Source organism: Eublepharis macularius, chromosome 1 (assembly GCF_028583425.1).
Source record: "Eublepharis macularius isolate TG4126 chromosome 1, MPM_Emac_v1.0, whole genome shotgun sequence".
Lineage (NCBI taxonomy): Eukaryota > Metazoa > Chordata > Lepidosauria > Squamata > Eublepharidae > Eublepharis > Eublepharis macularius.
Window position 1 is genome coordinate 189525410 of NC_072790.1, and position 23841 is coordinate 189549250.

The following is a 23841-nucleotide window of genomic DNA, read 5'->3' on the forward strand; positions in this document are numbered from 1 at the left end:
CGCACACTGGGCATTCATGCCTAAACTTACAAAACTACCTGTTGCACACCCCTTTGGACGCAAAGTCCCAGCAGAGCAGCCGTGATTGAACCTGCTGCCCCGCAGAGGTGCGGGAACCAAAACCTGGGGCGGGCCGAATAATCATGTGACCGCTGTCGGTCCTATCCCCGTCAGAGGACTTGGCGGGACCCATGACCTGCACCCAAAGCTGAATTAAGATCTGGTCCCAGGGAAGACTCGGGGTCAAGGCCGCACGCATGTGGAACTCCTCATCATAGCGCAGCCAGGCGACCCCCTCAAAATCTGTATACCCCCTGTATATGATATTCATATACTGGAATAGGGGGAGAGCCCTATGTGGTTGGGCCCTGGCCAAAACCCCAGCGTAGACCAGGAAACCGGGCAGCCAGTGAGCCCAGGACCTATCAATCTGCCACCTACAGATTTTTTCCTTATCCCTGTCGTCCAGATCATCCTTATCCTTCTTCTCCAGTTCCCAGAAGAGAAGGGTAAAGACGTCCACATACTCGCCACGGATAATTTGCTCTCGGGTAGCTTGCGTCAAATGGTCCCCGAAGGGCAATGCCGTATCCCCCGGGGGCAAGGCACTATATGGAACAGTGCCATAAGCAGGACCAGTGCCATACACCGGTGGAAAAGGACCCAACTGGGAGCCATACCCATATGTCCAGCCCGCAGCCGCAAGCGGCAATCCACCCCCAAACACGGGGGGGGGGGCTGCTGCTGCGCGCAGGCTGGCAATACCGACGGGCCTGATACAGGCCAACCCGCTGAGGTGGAAGGATAGGAAGGCCAGCCCTGCCCCACAGAGGGATAAACTGGCGGTTGGACGGCAACACCCGAGGCTTCCTGGTGGCCAATAGGCCCCCACGGCCAAGAACCTTCCTGCTGGTGCATGGGGGACTTACCATCATTAAAAGGTGGCTCCACCACTATGGCCACCTGAGCGTCCTCCGCTGTGCCCTCTGGCTCGCCTCCCACGTCAGTCATAGACGTAACAGGTTGCCCACCGCCACCAACAGAACCTGGCACGTCCCGAGATGATCCCTCGAGGGCAGACAAACGAGAGAAGAACTCGTTATAAAGGACCTCCCTAGGCACCTTCTTGGCTGCCCTGGGCCACTACTGAACTGCCCCCCGTTCCCTCTCTAACACTGCTAGGCGCTCCATGAGCTCCCTTCTGGTAGGACCGCTGTCATCATCTGAGGACGAAATCACTGGGGTTGGCCTCTTAGGTGCACGCCGTTTAGCCGGCTGCTTCCCTTTAGATGGGCCGCTACCCTTCATATTGGGCATCCTAACCCCACTATGCTATAAACACCAAAGGCTGCGTACAAAGCTTAGCCTGCAGTACTGCAGCTTACCACTCCACACCGCAGGGCACTGCTGTAGCAGTCCCAGCTAGTCCCCAGTGGGCGCTCAGCTCAAGCAGCAAGGCTAGAGGTCCTGAAACAACCCAAGCCAGTCACCAGATGGCGCTTATAACCCAATAACCCCTGTAATGCCACAGAGCCGCCACTAGATGGCGCTAATACAGAAATTGGCCTCCAAAGCCTCCAAAGTAATTTAAACTGGCCACCCAGCCTCCAAAACAAATCTAAAATGGCCACCCAGCCTGTCCCTCTCCGCACAAAATTGGCCTCCACCTGCCTAAAAGAAGAGGGAAATGGCCGCTGCCAACTGCCCAAGGGCTACCTGGGGGGAGGGGGGAGTAAAAAGGGGGGGGACAAGGCAGCCCGCAAACCCCTAACTACCCCTGCCCCTCTCCTCCTCAATATAGTGTGTGTGTGTATTCTTGTTTAACAACTGCGCCTCTACCACAAGCGCAGTAAGGACGGCCGGAAAAAGGCGGCCCTCCGGAATGGCCGTTCAAGAGCCAAGTGGTGCCCGTCGCACATGGCCACGAAGTTGGAAGCGGCCAGAAGACGGCACTCAGCAACTGCTGCTCAAAGCAGCCCTCTGATGCCTGGCCTGCTGCACAAAGCAGCTCGCTGCCGTCGGGCACGCTGCCCAGGCCCGACCCCAAAGACGCGCTGAAGGAGCAGAGCAGTAAAAACGCTGCTGCTGCCTCCACAGAACGCGTCCCAACTGCGGCCGGGGAAAAGCGGAGCCGCCAGAAAACGGCTCCTGGCTCCACCGCCCGGCCAAAGTCCCATATGCCCGGGAGGAGGGGAGCCTGCCTCCTTCCTCCGGCAGGGCTTCTGAACATGTTAAAACACACATACATAAAAAGATCACTTTTTTGCAAGCTTTCCTTAGCCCTCTGACCCTTTCTCGGTGCCTGTGCCAGCCTTAAAGAGCTGAGATGTGGCAAGTGCACATAGGAACAACTGCTATTGCCAAGCAGCAGTGCCAGGCATTAGGAAATGACTGCAATCTGGGCGTGAACTCCAAACAGTGCAAATGCCACCAGGGCCACATTGGGTATGGCATAGCATTGCTGGGAACAGCTAGTGCTGGGGAGTGGGAAAATAACCACAGAAGCACTGGAGCAGCAGACAAACAGGTAGTGGTGGGTGGCTGGAACTACCCCAGGAGCATGTGGAACAGCACAATTGAATGAATTAGCATAGTCTTGGAGTAGAGGTTAGAAGGGACAGAAGGAAGCAGCAGACTGAATCATGGCATATCCTGTAGTGTGGACTCGACTGTGCAATTTTCTCTTTTTCAAAGGACCTCTCAGGGAAGTCCAGTCATGTTCCTGCAATCTTTCCATGTACCAGGATAGTGCAGGTGAGCCTGATCTCATCAGATCTCAGAAGCCTTGGTTAGTAATTGGATGGGAGACCCCCAATGAAGACCAGGGTTGCAGAGGCAAGCAATGGCAAACTTCCTGTTAATCTCTTGCCATGAAAACCACACCAGGGGTCACCATAAGTCAAATATGACTTGAGGGTGCTCTTCACCACCAATTTCCTCTACCGTGCCTTTGCATCATACCACTTGCAGACTCTCTGTCCCCCAAAAAACAACAATAGTAACTGACAGCAGGATACATAGAAACACACCATCACCACCCAAATCACACACATACATAGGCAAAATCTATCTGTATCCAGGTCTCTTTTCCTGATGGTATGAAGTATCGGCATCTTCCTTGGTTGCCAAAGGTGGTGAACATCATGAGTACCAGCACCTCTTTTTTTTTGTAAGAAAAAGGCACCATCTATATATAAAAAACCTTATCCTTATGCCTGATATACCCCCAAGGGAGCCTAACTTTAATATAAAACATCCATGTTAGTCTGCAAATAGATAATCTCTTTTATTCTTAATACAGTCTAAGTGGTAAAGAGGAAATCAAATGTAGAAAGGGACACACAGAAAACTGTTTCATCATGCAGAGCAAATGGTTGCTGGACTGCAAGACAATTATATAAGGTGTGTCTGTCTTTCAGTTGGAAAGGGCCAATGTGAAAGTATGTTCTTTTATCTATGCCTGCATCGGGATGTTGTAAGTGCAGTCAGATGTCGCACACACTTTACTCTTATCTCATTCCATTCTCCCTTGGTAAAATCATGGCAACACCAAAAAGGGGACACTGAGCTCTCTGACCCAACCACCCTTGGTGCCAGGCTATCTTGGGAATGTTCCCATTTCAATTTCTCAAGGAGCCAGGCAAAGCTGTCTGAGGAATAGATTTCACTTTTCTCCTTTTGCAGGCAGACTAGCCTGTTTTCTGTAGAATACAATGGAACTTCAAATATTAGGAATTATTCCAAATATCTGGAACTATAAAATTTGGATCTGGAATTATTCATAAATATTCTGAATATAGTAGGGTTCCCAGCTCTAGGTTGGAAAATTCCTGGAGATTTGGGGTGAAGCTAGTGAAGGACAAAGTTTGGGAAGAGGAGGCATTTCAGTGGTGTATAATACCATAGAGTCCACCCTCCAAAACAGCCATTTTCTCCGGAAGAACCGATCTCTGTTGTCTGGAAACCAGTTCTAATTCTAGGAAATCTCCAGGCCCCACCTGGAGGTTGGCAGCCATGGAATATAGCATTATTCAGTGCTGAATATTTTTTAATCCAAATTGCACATCCCTACTTCAAACTACAGCTGAATCTTACTGTGTGATCATAAGCACTTTACTAGGAAGTTAAGTCCACAGTGTATATATGTGTTTTGGGGATAACTCAGGGCTTTTTTTCAGCAGGAACGCGTTGGGATGGAGTTCTGGAACCTCTTGAAAATGGTCACATGGCTGGTGGCTGGTGGCCCCGCGCTTAGCGGCACAGAGGGCAATCTAAACTCCCCTCTGTCTGGAGATCAGGAAGTGGGGCCACCAGCCATGTGACCATTTTCTCCAAGGGCAACCTACTGAGTTCCACCACCTCTTTTCCCAGAAAAAAAGCCCTGGGATAACTAATTGGGGTGTGCATAATGAAAAAAGAGCTGAAAATACACACAGAAATCACTGGTTCAGCTCATTAAAATGATTTCTGGAATGGTGGAACAAAGTCGGGAAATGAGACTATAATGAGTTCCCCCTGCTGAAAAATGTGTGTGTTTCGTTTTGGTTCTTATGGCTCAGAGGCCATTTAGGCAGGCCCGGCATTGGAGTGGACCATCCAGCAGCATCTTGTTTTCCTTAATGGCAAGTCTTTCTGCAGTCATCATGCAACAATTGGATCCAAAGTGTTAACTCTGTTGGTGGGAAGGAGATGTGTACACTGCATATGAGTACATTTTTTCTTCAGAACATCCTGGGCCATGGCATTGGCATTGAGTGGGTCATAGGGATCAAGTCACAAAAGATTTGCTTTGCACCGGGGAGGGAAGCAGCAGATGGCACCAATTGCCATCCCTTTCTGTGCATTTTTATACACAATGCAAGGAAAGACTGGCAACATCCACACGAGTGTGCACATGTGGCTTTGAGGAAAGTGGAGTCTCCTTCAGCATCTGAGTTCACAGTTGTCACAAAGGCTCATGTTACGCAGATTACAGTGAAAATTGGAAGGAAAAAGCAATGATTAAAGAAGAGCACACTGAGGAGGTCCCAGGCTTGTGGAGCTGGTTCATGCCCATTCAGTGGCCTTCTGCTGCTGCTATTGTCCTTTGCTTAGGTGCCATGGTGTCAGTGCCATCACTATGACTTAAGAAATCTTTTAAAGATAGTGGGTTGTGGAGCACTGGGAGGAATTTCATCTTGCTCAGAAAGCCTTCTGTCTTTGGGGGCTTTTCTGATTATAACTGTTAATCCAGCATTAAATGAGGTGGAGGTAGCATGTGTGTGCATTGCATATTCACATGTGTGTGTATGCGTGCCACACACACAGAGTCTTTCCAGATTAATATTCTACATGGAAGGACCAACGTGGTCAGATTTTTTTTATTTTCTGGCACAGCAAGGGGACTCTCTCTTCAGCTGTTCCTGCCATTATCTCTTCTTCATTTTCATTGAACTCTGGGTGAATGGTTTTAGCAGGAAAGGGAGACTGATAGTCAGCAACCTGTCTAGTCTCACACTATTACTAGTAAAAAATTGGACAAAAGAGGACCATCCTCCCTCTTGGGTTTTTTGCCCAAGCTACTCAAGCATCCATTTGGGGTGGCACAAAGAAGAGGGTGCTGCTGACATGCCATTGGCATTTGGCTTGCTTTCCATTATCAGTAGTGCAATAGGCAACTGTAGAAATTGCCTTTGTCTGCTGTTGTCTCCTGGACAGATCCCATCAATGGCTGAGTCTTAGCCTAGTCCCTGAGGTGCTCGCATTGGGAGGAGGTGACAGATGATGTACTTGCTTGAAGTGACAAAATACTATAAACTAGCCCTACCACTCAGTCAGGGAAGTAGGAATTCTACAATATTCTGCAGTCACTTGTTGCCAAGTAGGCCCCCTCTCCTGCTTTAAGGCCTGCCATGAACTGTGTTAAAGTTTCCTGCATTGCTGTTTTATTGCTACACAAAGATTGCTTTGCACGTGTGTGCTCTGATACACGTGTCAGTTTCCTGCCTGCGTGTCAATTACCTTGCTGCTGCAATAGACTGTGTAGTTCACTGACTCCATGTTTGGTTAACTGCACAAAGGACTCTTTTTCTGGGCAACCCTGCCCTGCCCTGTATCTGGACTTCCCAGTGTGTGTCTGGACTTTATTACAAATGTGCCCTGTGCCTGCATTGCCATCTGCCACGGACCGTGCCTGTTCCCTGCTTTGGACTGTGTTTTAAAGTGCTGTTCCCCCTGCCTCCATGGAAGCCTGCCTCATATGGGCCCAAGCCGCTGCTAGCAGCCGGGCGCCTGCCGGGGAAACCTCCAGCGAGCCTGGCTAGGTGCTCCCTGGTCAGTTCCCGCCTGGAGCCTCCCGCGGGTCGGTCCCCGAGCTTGCCCTCGCTACCGGGCAGCCTGCTACCCAGCCCCAGCTATGCCCAGCCGGCATCCATGCTCTCAGACAGCCAGAAGACCCAGAGGAAAAGACTGCTTTGGGAAGCCATTTCGGCGAAGCGGGCACACCACGTCCGCAGCGAGAGTACCTCGCCCCGCTCTGAATATCTTAGGAGCCGCTCAGGAGAAGGAACTAAGTGCCGACCATCCCAAGCACTTAGAGAATGCATCTCAAAGAAACCTCCGCATTCCAGAAGCTGATGACATCAGGACAAGCCCTGTCCGCTGGAACATCCTTTCAGCTCACTTGGATTTCCCCCTCCCTCTTTTGTCCCCTCTTCCTGAGGTGTCACTTATCACAATCTGATTACCAAAGTGGCCCATCCAAGCCATTCAGTAACCCATTAGAACCTTTGTTTTAAACTGTGAGAACCACCAAGTACAGCACCTGCCCCAGGGTACGTTTTGGGGTATTTAAGCTGGTCTCCCAGACCACTCGGTGCTTAGGCCATTCCTATCCAGAACCCCTCGCTGTCCGTCTGTGGTCCCAGTGCTGGCATTGGGCCACCTCGCTGCTGTGTCTCTGCTTCGCTTCAGGATAAGTGAGTATTCCCCACCATCGTTGGGAACCAGCTAATGCGAAAGTCTCTATATTTCTGACTCTGTATTTCTTAGACCTTGTATGCTTTCTTGTATGTATGTGCAAGCTCAGGCTTACGCCACACTATTAGCAAATACACGTGTTTGGAACCTATTTGTAGTTTGCCTCTTTTTCACTAGAGTGTCTGGAATCGGGACCTCCGTAGACATAGGTTAAGATCCGCGCTTATTTTAGTTACAGACTGCTAAAGCTAATTTCCCCCATTAATAAAGAGCAGTTCTGGTAACACACTACATTAACTACCCATCTGTTACCAAGCTCAATTCAAGATTTTTACTATCATATATAAGCCCATCGTGGCCTTGGTCCCACATATCTGCGAGACTGTGTCTCTCCCTATGCTCTGCCTTGCCAGCTTCATTCATTAGAACAGGGGCATCTGCAGGTACCACTCTACAAATAGGCAGAACCAACAACTGCCTGTACATGCACATTCTCTGTTGTGGCCTCCATCTTATGGAATGGCCTCCCTGATAAGTTTAGGAGTGCTCCCACTCTCATGGCTTTTTACAAACTATGCAAAACTGAATTATTCATAAGAGCTTTTTTGTACAAGTAGGAGGACTGTACTGTTAAGGAATGGTTCAGAAAGATGCTTTTGTAAAGGGATAGGGACTGTAAGCTATACTACTGCGTACTGTCTGTTCTAAGTATGCTCCTACTAGGTAATTTCTGAATAGTTTAACATGTCATGTTTAATTACTTTTACTTTGTCTCAGTTCTGTGTCAGATTTCTACTTATTTTCAAATTTATGCAGTCCAAAACCTATTGTACTGTTTATTGAATGTCTCAGCTGTTGATTGTGTTGATTTATGCTATATAATCCACCTTGAGTCTCAGTGAGAAAAGTGGACCATAAATAATGTAAATACATGCCTGCCTGCATGTATTTACATACATACATACATACATACATACATACATACATACATACATACATACATACATACATACAAATTGCTTGTGTAAGTGTACCCTGAGTGTTGTACTAGCCTTGGATAGATGTTTACTGAGCACCACAAATTCATTGACAACTAGTATGGTGTAGTAAATATTGCTCAGGGCCAGGGAGATTTAGGATCAAATCCCTGGTGAGTCATGAAGCTCAATGGATGACATTGCATGAGTTGCTATCTTTAATCCTAACCTACTGAAGATGATTTGTTGTAAGGATGAAATGGGGCAAGACCACACATGCTGCTTTGAGATCTGTGTACAAAGGAAAAGATAGAAATGAGGCAAATGAACTCTGTTAATGGATGATAGAAGTTCTGAGTAATTTTCCAATATGTAGTTGGTATTCTTATTTTAGGTTGGTTTAGATTTCTTTGTAATGCCTCCCACAATTTTCTTTCTAATATAATTCCAAGGAAATACTGAAAATTTTGTTTAGCTGTTTTTCAAAAAGGTGGCAGTGTTCCAACACTCAGCTTTAATGGATACTAAATAATTGGGAAACTCCTCACTTGGGATGCAGGTTAGCTAGGAAAATAAAAGAAGCGTGGAACAGTGGGAATTGAAAAATATACCTTGGTTGCATGTCTCAGATTGGGGAATTTAGATGCCTCTTAAGGGTTCACCACTTGTGAATTATGCATCTCACACTCACTAGTAGGCGTAAATGCATAATTCTAATCTGTTCTTATTATTTATTTATAACACACCAGTAGAATGTAAATTGTCTGCCTCCTTTGAACAAGCTTATCATGCCACTTAAGGTATGCAGATATTTCAGGGGAGTCTATATAGACAATTTGCCTAGGCTAGCACATTGATTCCAATTAAAGGGCATATAAACTGCTAATGATAAATTAAACTTGCTCTCTCCAGCTCACAGGTGGGATGTACAGAGGGTGTTGCAAGAGAAAGTCAACAGAAAATAAGTATTCATCCTTATGAATAAGTATTCATCCTCATCCTGAAATAATATACTTAATACATCTTAACCATTCTATTGTTTTTTTAACTTAGTTCTGCTTTTATGGAACTTAATAGATAAGAATATTGTCTGTAGATGGGAAAGTAAGGTAAGCACAGTTCTGTGGGTCTCCACCAGGACATATAGGTATCCCTGGCAAAAGTGGGGTGAGAAAAGATGACAGGTGATATAGTCCAGTTGTGTTTTGTTGCCGGCCATACCATCTGCTGACATACTGCCCTTTAGCCAGAGAACTACCACTAGATCTCTAGAGAGTACCATTCTGCACTGGAATGGGGACTGCTCTGATTCACTCTCCATCTGTAGTTTTGAAACAGAGTCCAAACCACATGATCACCCCGTGTTCATTTTGCCTTCTCTGTTAATAGTTCGCAGGAATACAGCTTTGTTTGCTGTGGACTATGGATGGTTTCTAGTTGATGGACTCAGATCCATCACATGGGCTTTCCCTGTTCCTCATATCAAACATTTTCCTTCTTGTTCATAAACAGATTAGTTGAAGTTATCATATTGTTTTGCCCTTAGGAGGATCAACTTGGCTCAGATCAGAATTAGCTTGGTATTTATTGTTTGAGTTGCCCGGCAGGAAAAGCTTGCATTTTACCAAGGGTTATGCCGATTCACAAAGTTGGCTGTATCTTTTCCATATTACATTTTGGGATTAAGAAATATTATCTATAGATGCTAATCAACACTCATAAACTGACATGAAAATGCTCTTCAAGTGTGATCTAATCTAATTGATATAAAAGAATCTAATTTGCATTTAACACTAAGCCCTTGGGAATAAAAGTTTTGGACTCACCATGTATTTATTTAAAACATTTCTATGTCACCTTTCCATTTAATTCAGGCTCCCCAAGGCAGTGAACATTAAAATCAGACATTAAAAAGCACTTAAAATACAAATATGCATAAAGCATTTAAAATACAAATATATATAAAGCAAACTGGAACCTGCAAAGGCTTTTGTGGGCATTTCATTACTCCCTCCCCCATGTTCCCTTCTTTCCCTTCCCTAAAAGCCCTCATCACCTGCCTCCTTTCCCTGATTCCTTCTCATCTTCTGACTCACCAACCAACATACATTTATCTGCCACCCTTTCTCTCCTTCTCTCCTTCTACGCCCTCCCTGTGCCTTTTATTGACAGAAACCAAGGCTGGAAGGCTGTCTGGTAGTACTGTGTGGTTGCCTGGCAACGGCCTCTGAAGTTATGCATTTCTTAAAGTTACAGGCACTGCTTCTATTATTTGGAGGGAGTTTTACTTTCCCTTCTCATTCTACAAACCTGGGGCATTTTTCATGTTTGTAGCAAGATCTGTCTTGTCTATTCATGGTCCTAATCTCCAGATTTAAGTATCCACAGATTTGGCCATGTTGGAAATTTGGGCTGAATCCACACTTACCGACATAGTACTAAACAGTCGGAATGATAGCATCTTTCTGGCATGTTTTATGATGTCATCACGCCATGAGAGCGGAATCGTGGCACGATGACATCATAAAACGTGCCAGGAAGACGCTATCATTCCAACTGTTTAGCGCTATTCTGGTAAGTGTGGATTCAGCCGTGGCCATGTTGAAGGTCTCCCTGGGAAGGGAGTTTCAGAGTTTTGGCATTATGACTGAGAAGGCCCTGTTTTGGGCTGCCATGCATCTAGCATCATATGGCACCTGAAGCAAGGGACTCTGAAGATGACTGAAGTGGTTGGGTAGCTAAAAGGAAGCATAAGCTTTTTACCTTAACAGAAGGCTTACCTTGAACATTGAAGAGATCTTTGCTTAATAAACAGCTGCTTTGGGTTTGAGAGAAACTGAAGATTTCTTCGTTCCCTTAGTTGAGCAGTAGTGGGGTTACACTCTATTTACTGAGCCTTAAAAAATATCTTTTGTGGACTATTTCACAGCTCTCTCTGAGCTGTGATTAGTCTCTAGAGTTTGAAAAAAGTAAACTTAAAGCAAACATTTTGTTAATATGCCTACAAAGTGTCTTGGATAGAGATGGGCACGATCCGCATTACGAATGAAAAAAACCCACAATAATGGCGATCGCGCGATTGTGACCCGGCAGATCGTGATTGTCCACGGCCAATGATCCAGCAGTCGGGAGAGGCCTGGATCGGGGTGTTCGGGCTCGGTTCAGGGATCCAGACACTCAGGCGCCAGCAATCTATTCCCCGGCAACAGAGCCAGGGGAATGCCTGAGCTCTGTTTGCCCTCCTTCTGTCACCCTGGAAACCCGAATGGAAGCCCAGCTTTCCTTGATCAGCAGGGCTTCCTTCCAACCACAGAGCAGCAAAGCAGTCACAAGTTGGGAGAAGACACCCAGGGGAGGGAGGGGGGAGGGGGTGTTCTGTAGCCATGGGCACTCCAATCTCATCCCTGCAAACCCTGATAGGCAGCTCTGATGGCCAAACACAGACCTCCTGTGTTGCTGAATGGGACCCATGCTTATAAATAGACGTGGTCTCCCAGGCTGGGTTTCACTTTCTGCGAGCAGTGGAGTGGGACAGAGCTCTTGCTTGCTACTTGCTAGCCTTTGGAGAGAGAGAGAGAGAGAGAGACTGAGATAGTCGGCTACCGCCACAACCCACATTCCCACATAGCTGGGAATACCGGCGTGCCCCACTTTGGCATCCACAAGCCACGGTTTGGGAACAGGAGATGATCGATGTGGATCGTTAATTCGGGATCGTTGCTGGCGCCGAACCACGATCTGCTGGCTCGTTAATTTTTTTTGGATCGTGCCCATCTCTAGTCTTGGATACTATTTTGAAGGTATATGTCCAGAATCTTACATATATTCCAGGATGCTAAAAAAATGTGTAAGGTAACAATTCAGCACATTCAGTTTAGCATTAAAATCTAGGAAGACTCTCGGTGCCCTCCTTAACAGTTATATCCTTCTAAGTCCAATGGGTTTTGAAGGGTGTAACTCTCTTTAGGATTGCACTGTCATATTCTGAACCAGGTTTCATGGGGATTGCAGTGTTGGTCTGAAACAGAAGAGCAAGTAGCACCTTAAAGACCAACAAGATTTCCAGTATAAACTTTTGAGCATCATTTCCTTCATCAGAGGCTAATGAAGCTCAGAAAGAGCTATGCAACAGCTCAGAAAGAGCAACAGCTCCCAAATATAACTTTTAAGGTTCAGCAAACTGTCTGACAAAGGGAGATTTGACTCTTGAAAACCCATACCCTGCAAATCTCCTTGGACTTTAAGTTTCTACTGAACTCAAATTTTGCTCATAGTCTGAACCAGGTAATTACAGTTTCAGCAACTACATTCCTCCTTGTTGGTTCGCCAAGCTATATCCAGGTACCATATGGGGTGCTTCCTTTTGGGGATACTGCCCTGCCTTTGGGGGGATCGTCTCACCCAGGCCACATGTGACAAGATAGTGAGGGATGAGTATGTGGATGTGTTTTCCCTTCTTTTCCATGAATTGGAAAAGAAGGACAAGGAGGATCTCGATGAGAGGGAAAAGGAGAAAATAAAACGCAGGTGGGTTGATCGAACCTGGGCCAATTGGCTACCAGGATTTCTTATATATGCTGGGGTATTGTGGAGAGCACAGCCATTAAGAGCAGTTGCTTTGTTCCAGTACCTCAGCATCATTTATCAAGGTTACACTGACTTCGTCAGGACTGCATGGTTGCAGTACGACAAGGAATTCAGGATGAGGGTGGCTCTTAACCCCCAGCTTCCATGGGACCAGATTCACCAAAGTTGTGGCTGCAGGTTATGTCCCCAGCTAAGCCCAACATGGAGGATTGGGTGGATAGCGGTCCGCCCCTTAACTTCCGGGGCCCAGTTGCCTGAAGAGCAGCATTTGCAACTTCGGCTGCTTTGCTGGGACTTCACTGCTAAAGGGCCCTGTAATAGGAAAGCCTACAAATACAGGCATGAATGCACCTCCTGTGCTGGCTCTCAACCCTATGCAGCTTGCCCTGGTAAGCAATCTAAAGGGGGAGGTGTCCAGTGGTGAGCAAGTAAGGGGAACCAGCATAGCGAGGCTGAGGGGAATTAAGTCCCATTGGTTGGGTTTCTGGCAATAATTGACGCTGGGCATCCATTGTATTCCGCTTGATAAAGGCAGTTGTATTGTTGCAGTGTTTCATTTGGTTCCAGGTTTCTTTACAGGCTGAATTTGGGGAGGGCATGGCCGTTTGGCACCCCCTGGGTGGATGCCAGTGTTGAAAGTTTATGGTCCCCAAGGGCGGGGCCAACGGTGTGCTTATATGGCCTCATTACTGATGGAGTTTCTCCTAGGAGCAACTGGTGACAACAGGCGGGGTCCAGTGGAGTCCGGTTGTCTACGTTGAAGCTGAAATGGCTGGCCTTGATGGCTGGGATCATGCGTAGGTTTTGGGGCTGGAATGGTCCTCCCCTGGCTGCTTCTGCAGTGGGTTTGGGGCTGGAATGGTCCTCCTCTGGCTTATGCCGTTGGTTTGGGGGCAGGAATGGTCTTCCCCTGCTTGTTGGTTTTGGGGAAGGAATGGTCCTTCCCAGCTCTTAGTTTGGGGGGAGGAATGGTTCTCCCCCACTTCCTGGTTGGAGGATGGAATGGTCCTCCCCCAGTGCGTTGGGTGGGAATCGGCCTACCCTGGCTTGTTGGGTTGGGAAGGGTCCTCCCGCATTTTTTGGTTTGAGTCTGTAAGGATTCCCTGCAGGTTCTGGGTTGGATTGGTCCACCCCCAATTTGCTATAAGGAGGATGGGTCCTCTCATGTCCTGGGCTTAGTGGCAGGCCCTGTTACTGGCAAGGTTTACCCAGAGTGCAAGTGAGTTATAGTTTTAATATACACCTGGTCTCAGGGCCGCTTTTGCCAGATGGGGTTCTCCTGTCTAAGACTGGCAATGGCACCTTACCATAGAACCTGCAGCAAGGCTCGGGGTGGTGCTAGGACACTGGTGGGGTGCAATGGCTTAAGCAGAGGCTTGGCCTTTGCATTGGCAGGAGAGAGTTGGGGGAATAGGGAATGGGCCAGTGAGCACCCATACTGGCCCCACTGGTTTCATGTAATTCACCCCACTGGTGGGGGAAATGGGGTCTGACAAGAGTGGAGGGTATGCTGTATGACTGCCACCACCTGGCAGACCGCCTTCAGGGAACCCCTGGTGCAAGTCCTACCCTCATGCTGTATGACTGAGGTCTTTAGGAGCTTGATAAAGGGGGAACCCTTTGCCTGGCCAGCCGGGTAGATGCCATTACGGAATGGCTTACACCCAGGGCAGTGGAGCTCACCCAGACAGGTCAAGGTGGAGGTCCAGGGCTGACCCCGTGGCTTGACCTGTACCGCCAGTTGGCCTTGGCCACAGTTAATAGTTCATGTTGTATTTCAATAAAGCGGCCCTTATTATCCAACCCCTTGTGTCTGTCTCCTTCTTCCGACTGGGGGGGAGGTCAATAGAGTATGATAGATTGCATTACACCCTTAACATCCTTTGTTCTGCCATTCACTTCTAATTTATTTCTTATAGTATACAGGGAAGCCAACAATAGTTGGAAATATGTTTTCAGTTCAAAACGTATAACCAAAACATGTGAAATAATAATTAGGATGGAAACACTTCTGAAAATATGCAAAGTGTTTTTCCTTTAATTGTGTAACCACAGACAGCTCTTATTATTCTGGAATTATGGAGACAGCGTTACCTCATGTAATCAGGCACAAGTGCACATTAGACGTGTTTCAGTGTGAAGGTGATTCTGTTCCTTGAACAGATCCCATGTTCACAAAACTAGCCTTAGGAATCCAGTGTTGAGAAAAGATCTCTCATCTGCAACATCTTGTTGTTACAGCGGCTGGCTTGGATTTTAATTGTGGCTAAAGCAAAAACTCCTCCATAACAGTAATGTATTCAAATCCAACAGCTTCAAAAATACTCTTTAGAAAAATGATATATGTGCCAGCAATCGGAATTCTTGACTGGCTTATGAACTGCTTCTGTGGATTTGGGAAGTATAGAAACCCATAGGGAGCCCAAATAGAAATTTAAATATCACAAATATCAAGGTGGAGGAATGAGCAGATCTGGAGAGAATATTTCCAGCACTGGGCATATGAGCAATTTACAGACTCGGGTGACAAAGAAGGATAAAGGGGAAGTTAGGAAGAAGAGACAGTGAGAGCTACCAGTCTTGGGGCCCAGCAGGGAGTTCTGTGTCAATGAAGGAGTTTCAAGATGGCTTGGTAGCTAGTAAATCTGGGCTGCGCTAAATGATATGTGTGACATGAGTTGGGAATCCCTGATTTAACTTGTGTAATATTGGAGAACTAATGTTCTCAAGTGCTGCAGACATTTGGCTCACGAGAGTGGTATGGGCAGAGGTGGGGCTTCATCTTTCCCTCCTGTGCCATTTTTCCAGGTTGAAATAGCCATGGGAGGTGCTCTGTTGGCCCCACTGTGGGACTTCACATGTACTTCCTGTAGCAAATGTGTCACAGGCTGGGCCAGCCCAAGCAGGGTGGTTCAAGTCCAAACCTTAAGGCCAAAGTCAAAGGGGAGTTCCAAGAGCAAAAGCCAAGTCAAACCGGTGGTCAGAGCACAAGATAAAGCCAGGAGTGAGTCCAGAGTCCAAGAGCGAGGTCAGGCACAGTCCAAGGTCAGTCACCGATAGTGTCAGGTCCAAAAGCAGGCACAGGCAAGGTTCACAGAACATGGAGTGGTTGCAGGCAGTAGACACGTTGCTTCCACGCCCAGCAGTTCCTCCAGACTGGCTCTTATAGCCAGGCATGGTTTTCAGCCAGCTGCTGGGGCTCTATCCTGCCACTACTCATCATCACTCTCCAGCAGCTGGCGTTGGCTCAAGAGGCAAGCACTGCGCCGTCTCTCCTGCAGTTCCAGTCTCTGGCGCTGCCTGCGGCGTTCCTTGGGCGTGGGTGAACCTGGGGGGGGGGTGGAGGCTCTTGGCTGCGCTGCACCTGTAGAAGTCCCTGGCTGAGCTTCCTCTGTAGTATTGAAGCTAGAGGGTGCTGGTGCCTCTGCTGCTGGCTGTAAGCTCTGATCAGCCAGCAGCTGTTGCTCCTGATTGCTGGCTTCTGCTGAATCAGGGCTAGGGCTGTCTACACAGGGCTCCTCTTCTCCTGAGGAGTCCTGGCTGGCTACACGAGGCTCCTCTCCTCCAGAGGAGACCTCACTCTCAGACTGGGCCATGACAAAATGCTACCAAATGCGAAGCATGGGAGCAGTCCAGGCCCCTGCACGATGATGTCATGCCAGGAGGTCTCTGGAGAGCTCCTGCACTTCACAGTGGGCTGATTTAGGCCCCAAACGGGCCTAATTCGGCCTCAAATGGGTTGAAATCAGCCTGCTGTGGATTGCAGGAGCACTACCAGGGGCAGCACAATGCCCTACACAATGATGTCACTTCCCAGAAGTGACATAATCATGCAGCCTGAGAGCGCATGCACACTTTGTGAATCTGCGAGCATCACAAAAAAGATAAGTGCCTGATCTCCCACCTCCTGCTGTGAGGGTAAGGGGACCTGCCAACCCTAATTCCCATCCAAATACCAATCCTGCTTATCTTTCAAGAGCTGATGAAATCGGGCTGTACCACTCTCTAAGTGAGAGTGTTGTAACATAACTAAAAATTAAAGTTGCATCTTGTCACTTGTGAAGGGCATGTGTATAAGAATTTGTATGTATTTGTAACATGCCACTTAAAATACTTGAAGTGACAGCTGAAAAATAATTGGTTCATTTTCTTCTAGCATGTTAAAGGCATACATACCAAACTAAATCATGTGTATCTTTCATAATTTGCATGATGCACATGTATTCTGTGCTTAGATTTTGTATTTTGTGCTTAGATTGTACCCAGATACAAAATGTAGCATAGACAACCATCCATGTTTCAGATTAAACCCTGGCACTTTTTTCTTTTAGATTAAGCACCACTTGAAGCTCATTCATGTTTTGTCAAAGACTCAAGGATACCCTAAATTTAGAGTTGGCTTGGAGTTCCCCCACTGAGACTCATTTGTCAGTTTGCCTAAATCAATAGGATATGCTTCCAAGTAAGCATATTTTGGATCAGGATGTAAGCGTCAGATTTGCCACAATTAGTTCTTGATTTAGTACAGCAGTTTTCCATTTATTGTGGCATAAACCTGATGTAATGAAATTGCAAAATAATTGTCTAAACTGTCTCAATAGCAGGATTACTAATAGTACTTAGCTATAAGTTTGAATTTTTTTATCACAACTATTTTGTTTTACTTCAATGAAGTTTCTCTTCATTTATATACAGGCAAATAAGAGTGGGATTGGGACCAGTATGTTTGACTCTTCACTAATTGAAATGAGAAAGCAAATATTCATTAAGCTATGGACGGCAATATAATGACCTCATTTAAACCAGCCATGCAAGGAAATTCAGATTTAATACTGAAAAATAGGGCTAGTGCCTGAGACCAATAGATGAACCTCATGTAGATGGATATTTACAGAGATTTAAGCACATTTATGTGAGTTCTATTTCACCAGTGAAAAAGTGGTTGGAATGAGAGTCTTAGTTTTCAGGTAGTGCAGCTTAAATTTCAAAATAAAATTTACTTGTTAGGTAACTGAAATTTTAGGTTTGATTCAGAATAAAAAAGTCAAACCAGATTTCAATAATTTGAAACAAGCATTGCTGAGACAGTTAGGGGAAAAGCTTGCAAAAAATAAAACTGGGAAGCATATTATGTAATAATGTCCCATATAAGCCTACCTTGCTGTCCAACTTCTCCCCCAAACCATGTTGCCATCAAGAGCAGAAAAAGTAGTGGTGTGGGTATAGTAATATATGTATAATGTTCATGTTTTCTGTCACTCATCCGAGAGATGCATTCACCTGAGAGATACTTGTCTGTAAGGGCAACAACACTATTTTCTCTTGATTTAGGGTTCATTGCTGCCTTTGTGATTGTAAAAGAAAAAACAGACCAACGTCCCCGTATATTGAACCAATAGCGAAAGTTCACAACTTATACACCATTTATCTGCCTAAGAAATTAGGCGTCAATAATTATATAACAAAAATATTTCCAAAAAGGAACAAAGGAGCTGAACAAAATAATTGGCAGAGGGCAACTGTGCAGCGCAGATCAGACTTGTTTAGAGACCATAAGTTAAAGATGGATGCATCCCTGAGATGGGCAGTGGACTATACCCACTTGGCCAAGGGCATCAGCAATATCATAAAGAAACATTGGCACATTGTGAGCCATATACCGGGGTGTGCACAGTTACCAACCATAGGTTTTTGCCGCACGGCAAACCTTAGAGAAAGGTTGGTTCATTCTCGTTTTGTTAATATTGAGGCTGATACTCAGAGACCAGTAGGACATCACCGGTGTGGAAGATGCAATGTATGCAACTTGGCAGCTATAGGGTCTATTTTCAAGGTCACCTCCTCAGGCAGGGAAATTTCCCTCAGACATTTTTCCACATGCAGCACTAGTGGGGTGGTCTACATTATTGGATGTACTTGCCCACGTATTTACGTTGGCAGTACCAGTAGACCTGTCAAAATACGCATTGAAGAACACATTTCTCATATTAGAAATGATTAGAGGGAAGCACCCCTCACGCCACATTTCATTGAGCATCACAGGAATGAAAGGGAATTTAGATACATGGTCCTGGAGGTACTTAAGGCAGACAGATCTAAGGATCTAAATAACGAACTCAGGAGAAGAGAAGCCTTTTGGACCTTTGAGTTGAATTGTTTAGGGCCATTAGGGCTCAATTCAGGTGTTGATTACTTGGGCTTTGTTTGAATTGTTTGCATATGCTAATGGGATAAGGACTATATGGTTATTGTGACTGAGGAGTTGGGGAGCTTTAAGACTTCATAGCATAGGATCCTTAAATACTCTGTAATTAGGATACTTGTTAACAGCTGTTGACCAAGCAGGGAATGCAGTCCGGAACTTTTGTCAAGCTGTAAAGGAGTGAGTATCTTTGGGGGCAAGAATGCAATAGTTTATGAGAATATAGAGATTGCCATATCATGTATGTGATTTTTTGCAGTTAATTCCCGTGATCAAGAAACTTTGAAACAGGAGGATACCCGGAATCCTGTTGGGAAAATTACTGGCTATTCACGTCTTTGGCAACATATCACCATCATCATATGGACTCTTTTCATATTCATGACCATGAGTCACAGTGTATTTTAAAGCTCCAGTCGGGACTTCTTTACTCTTTAGCTATTACAATAGGAATCATTATGTAGGCTCCAGTGTATTGTGAGGAGCCAATTATTTTGTTCAGCTCCTTTGTTCCTCTTTGGAAATATTTTTTGTTATATAATTATTGATGCCTAATTTCTTAGGCAGATAAATGGTGTATAAGTTGTGAACTTTTGCTATTGGTTCAATATACGGGGACGTTGGTCTGTTTTTTCTTGTCATACCCGTATCAGCCCTTTGCTGGTTGCCTTTGTGATTGTAGCAGCCATTCATTGCCAACTCCTCTCAATCCTGTTTGCATGTCTAGCAACTAGCATTCCTCAAAACAAGAAAAGGGGTAACTACCATATGTAAACAGGCCTGTAAGCAGATGGAGGCACACAGTAATAGAGCGGCAAGAGAAGTGTACAGTAAAGCCTATCAAAACTGTAAAACAATAACAACATATTGTCCATACATCCAATAGCTTTACCTTGCATTAAATAAATTGTAATGCTGCATGCATTGTTGTGTCAATGAGACATAGAACATTCTACAAATTAAAAAGAGCAATTACTAGAGTTTAGTTTACTCACGGCAGGAGTTAGTAATAATGTGATAAAAATGTTCAATTTCTGTGATGAGTTAAAAGAAAATCATTCACCACTTATTGGTTCATTTTGTAAACTGAGATCAATGAAGTTCTTCTTACAGCAGCATGAAATCAATTGTAAAATAGCATATAATTCATGGTCTGTATTGTAAATTATTGTTTGCCTGACATTAATTGGTGAGGTTTCCATATACTGGGATGCATTTCCTTGTTACACATCTCTGGATAATTCTTGTGGATCCGTTTCTAATGCCACTTAGAGTGATCTGTTTTTCATGTCCACGACTGCTGCCATTTGCTCTTATGCAAACAATCCAATCAAGCAAATGGAAAACAGGATGTAATCAGAAGGGCTTGGCAAACAGTAACCTTACAGTTTTAGGGGAATGCCCAAGATTTAGATTGATATCTCTACCTGTGTCTGTTGAAACAATTGATCCATTATGAAGCACTTGAATGGGTCAATTTCAGACAAGAAGTACAAATCAGAGCTGATGTGCAAGTAATTGATGCAGGTTTGATTTAGATGTGTGGTTTTTGTAGCTTCTAGAAAGGCAGACTAGGTTCTTCTTCTGATAGCTCGCATCTTCTTTTTCTCTCTATACCATGAGGGCTACTGCCATTATGTTTGAAAAACACAATAAGACTCTTCATAGTATTACCTTTTGTGAAGATATGTGCATGCACCGCCCCTTCAAATGAGTAATACACGGAAATTAACTTGAAATTTAATTTGTGCAGTGAAAGGCAGTAGAATAAAAAGAGAGAAGGAAATCTAACAGAAAAAAACTTTAAAAGTAGGTTCCGTATTGCATATTGGGGACAGATGTCTGGTATTAGAACGGAGATGATTATACTATATTTTCTCTCCTTCTTACTTGGAATTTAGCAATAATTGCAAATACTTTAGCATACTATTCTGTTTTAAACAATTACAGAAGTAGAATTTGCTGTATGTTGCAATCTTCATTTTATGCATTAGCCTTCTAATTAAAGCATTATCTGAAAACAGGGTGTCTCCTGGCCCCTGTACTGCCCCCAGGCTCGCCCTGGCAAGCACACCACTGACAAAGATTGGATTGCTGACTGCCCCAAAACTACCCTGTCTCCCCAGAGACTGCCACCAATCACTATTTCACCCAGGAGCCCTTCAAGGGGCTGTTGCCAGCAGCTGTGGCAAAAGAGGGACAGGTGCAGGAGGTAGGGCAAGCCGCTGGGCTTTCATACCTTTAAACATGGCCCACAAAAGGGGCCAAGTGGCAGGGCAGGTGGGAAACTCCATGTTTTCTCAAGGCCATAGAGGAAAGGCCTGAGAAGAGAGGAGAAAGAGCAAGGTGCAGTGAACCTCCCCCCTTTCGCCTCAGCATCTGAGGCCTGTTGTTGACCCTGGTGGCTTGGTTGGGGCATAGAGATGGAGGCAGAGTAGACGCTGGACACTGACCCCCTAGATCCCCACTAGCATATAAATAATAATGTAGACATTAAGGTTAGGATCGTACTGACATTTTTGTGTGATGTCACTTGAATCCCACTCTTACTGCAGCTGCCATCCCATGAGGCTTGTGTCCACTGGATCCTGTTATGTCTGGTGTAGCCTTTTTGGTGTGAAAAGGCAAGAAAGCTGGTAGGATCCAGCCTTAAATGAGTGTGTATGAAAAAATAGTTTTTTAATAGCACTTCCTAATCATTTTTATCAGTATTTTTATCACTATTTTTTGACAGCTACTTCAGCCTGAAATGACACTTGTTTAAATGAATAAATATACCAGGTTTATCTACAGACTACATCACAGTAACCGAAGTACTTCCATGGTAGTTTTCACATGATTTGCCACAGAAAAGTGCAAAACAATGTGGACTGTATTCTGTCACTAGTTATTGCCATGGATGTCCAGATTTTCCCATAAGAAACTTTAATCCATATTAAAGAATTATGAACCTTCTATGGATGAACAGGCATTGCCATGATAATTTTCTTTTATTGCGGTACCTTTTATTTTATGGTATTTTATGACGAATTTGAATACGGTACTAACCCATGCACTAAGAACTATTTTTAAAAACATTTTCATTGTATTTGTTGTTAACTGTATTCATTTTCATTGTTCCATTTGTTTTTCACTCCTCATCCTTCTCAATTGTGCGCTGGGGTTGCTACTGCCACCAATGTTGCCAACCCTAGGAGGCCCAGAAGGGAGCTAGCGGAGGTCAGCAGGCAGTGGAACTCCTCACGTTGTTTGATAGTAGTTCCAGATTCTTGACACTAACAGTTTCAGGGACCCCAAAATCAATAAGCTCAGGTATCTTGAGCCTATATTTCCCAGCTTCAAATATAATGGAGAGGACATTCAAGATGTTGGAGGGGTCAGAGGGACTCTGTGTCTCTGCCAGCCCTTGCCCAGTCTGCTTTGTAGAGAGTATTCACTACAAATTAGTCAGAGTGCCCATATACATTCTCTGTAAGCTTTCTTATGGGCCTGTGTGCTTGATAAAAGCCCTAATCTATATCTAGCCACAATCATAAACCTACCCGTTCACTCTAGCCATCTTCGGAGGTCCTGCTTTGGGTGCCGCACCACTGATTTTGATTTGATTTGACTACACTTATTGTCCACTTTCCCCACGAATGGGCTCAGAGCAGGTAACATCAGTCCATACATATAAAAACAGCAATATAAAATAAAAGCCATCATTTTAGATACAAATACAATAAAAATCACTACTCAATGCAGTGCTCAGAAATGTACAACCCTTTCATTCAGATCCCATAGGCGAGGAGTGGGTAGGTGGGTGGGACCAGGAGGGGAGATCAGAGCCCCTGAGATCTGAGGCTAGATGGGTAGCAACCTGAGAAAGGGGCTACTTGTTTGTGGCACCAAAACTTTGGAACTCCCTCCCCACGGAGATTTGTCTCTCCCTATCTATTGATGCCTATTCCTCTCCCCCTCTATTGCAGGTGAAGACTTTTTTTGGCATACCCCCAATCACTGTTTCTGGCTCTCCACCCTGTTCTTTGTGTTGTGTGTTTTTGTGGCAAAATTATTGAATTGTTAAACATTAATTTAAATTATTTTAAAATGTTGTTTTAAATTGTTTGTTAGTGTTTTAACGCTCACTGCCTTGGGGACCCTGTTATGGGTGGAAAGGTAGAATACAAATATTTTAAGTAAAATATAAATATAAAGAGCTTCTGCCTATGTCTTAGCTTAGTCGGGTTGAGGATCTTCATCAGACAACCTCTGATATTGCACAGCTCCCTTGTTCCTAAGGTATGTGCCCTTCGTGAACTTGTCCCTGTCAACTGACAGCTCAGGGATTGCACAGTTTCCTTTCGCCTTAAAAAACAAACGACTTTTGAGAGGCTTTTGATCTGAGGGTATTCAGGAATAGAGCAAAAAGCAGAATTTTAAAAAAGATATTCATGTGATCTACTTAGCTGTTTATTGAAAAGTGCTTCCTCCACTGAGCATCCAACAGGAAGGGTTGGTGAGAACTTCTGGGTGAGGGCCACAATTTAAGAGCTTCAGTAAATGGTGAAACACTTTAAACAATGTATTATATTTCACAGCAAAAATAATGCTTCTTAAATATTAAGTGATGTCTGTATATGTTTTATACATACAATAGTTTTAAACATATGCCCTTTTTGGCTATATTACATATTCTCTTATAGTTCAATGCCTGTGTTTTGCAACAAAATCCATAGGACAAAATGAGATCAATAACAATGGTTAACACTGTTTGCAATACCCTAACCTTAAAAAAAAATCACAGAGATATGGCAATGCTGCCCCTTCACCCTTCCTCCAGATTTTCTGAATGTAATTCCTTATTAAATGTAAATGGATAAATTGTGCTATAATAAGTAACTGCCTGTTTCCTCTCTTTTATAGATTTAAGAGTTTTTACAGCATACCCATTTCTTCTCACTGCTTGCACAATTGCTGGCTGTACAAACAGTTCCCAGGTCACCTTGCTTACAGCACAGCTGCCACCAGCTCATGTAGAAGCACCAATCCTGACGGTTTTGGATTCTATAACAATCTATGCACAGTTAAGTGCAGACTTTCTTTTTCTCCAGTAGTACCGGGTAGGACAGTTTGGCT

General features: G+C 44.9%; 1 protein-coding gene across 1 annotated transcript in view; it reads left to right on the forward strand.

The window, feature by feature from the left end:
- USH2A (usherin) overlaps window positions 1-23841 on the forward strand; it is an 843391-nt gene that overhangs the window by 370182 nt on the left and 449368 nt on the right. The window contains exon 32 of the mRNA XM_054970549.1: window positions 23629-23788. Coding sequence (XP_054826524.1) covers window positions 23629-23788 — 160 coding nt within the window. The remainder of the gene's footprint in view (window positions 1-23628; window positions 23789-23841) is intronic.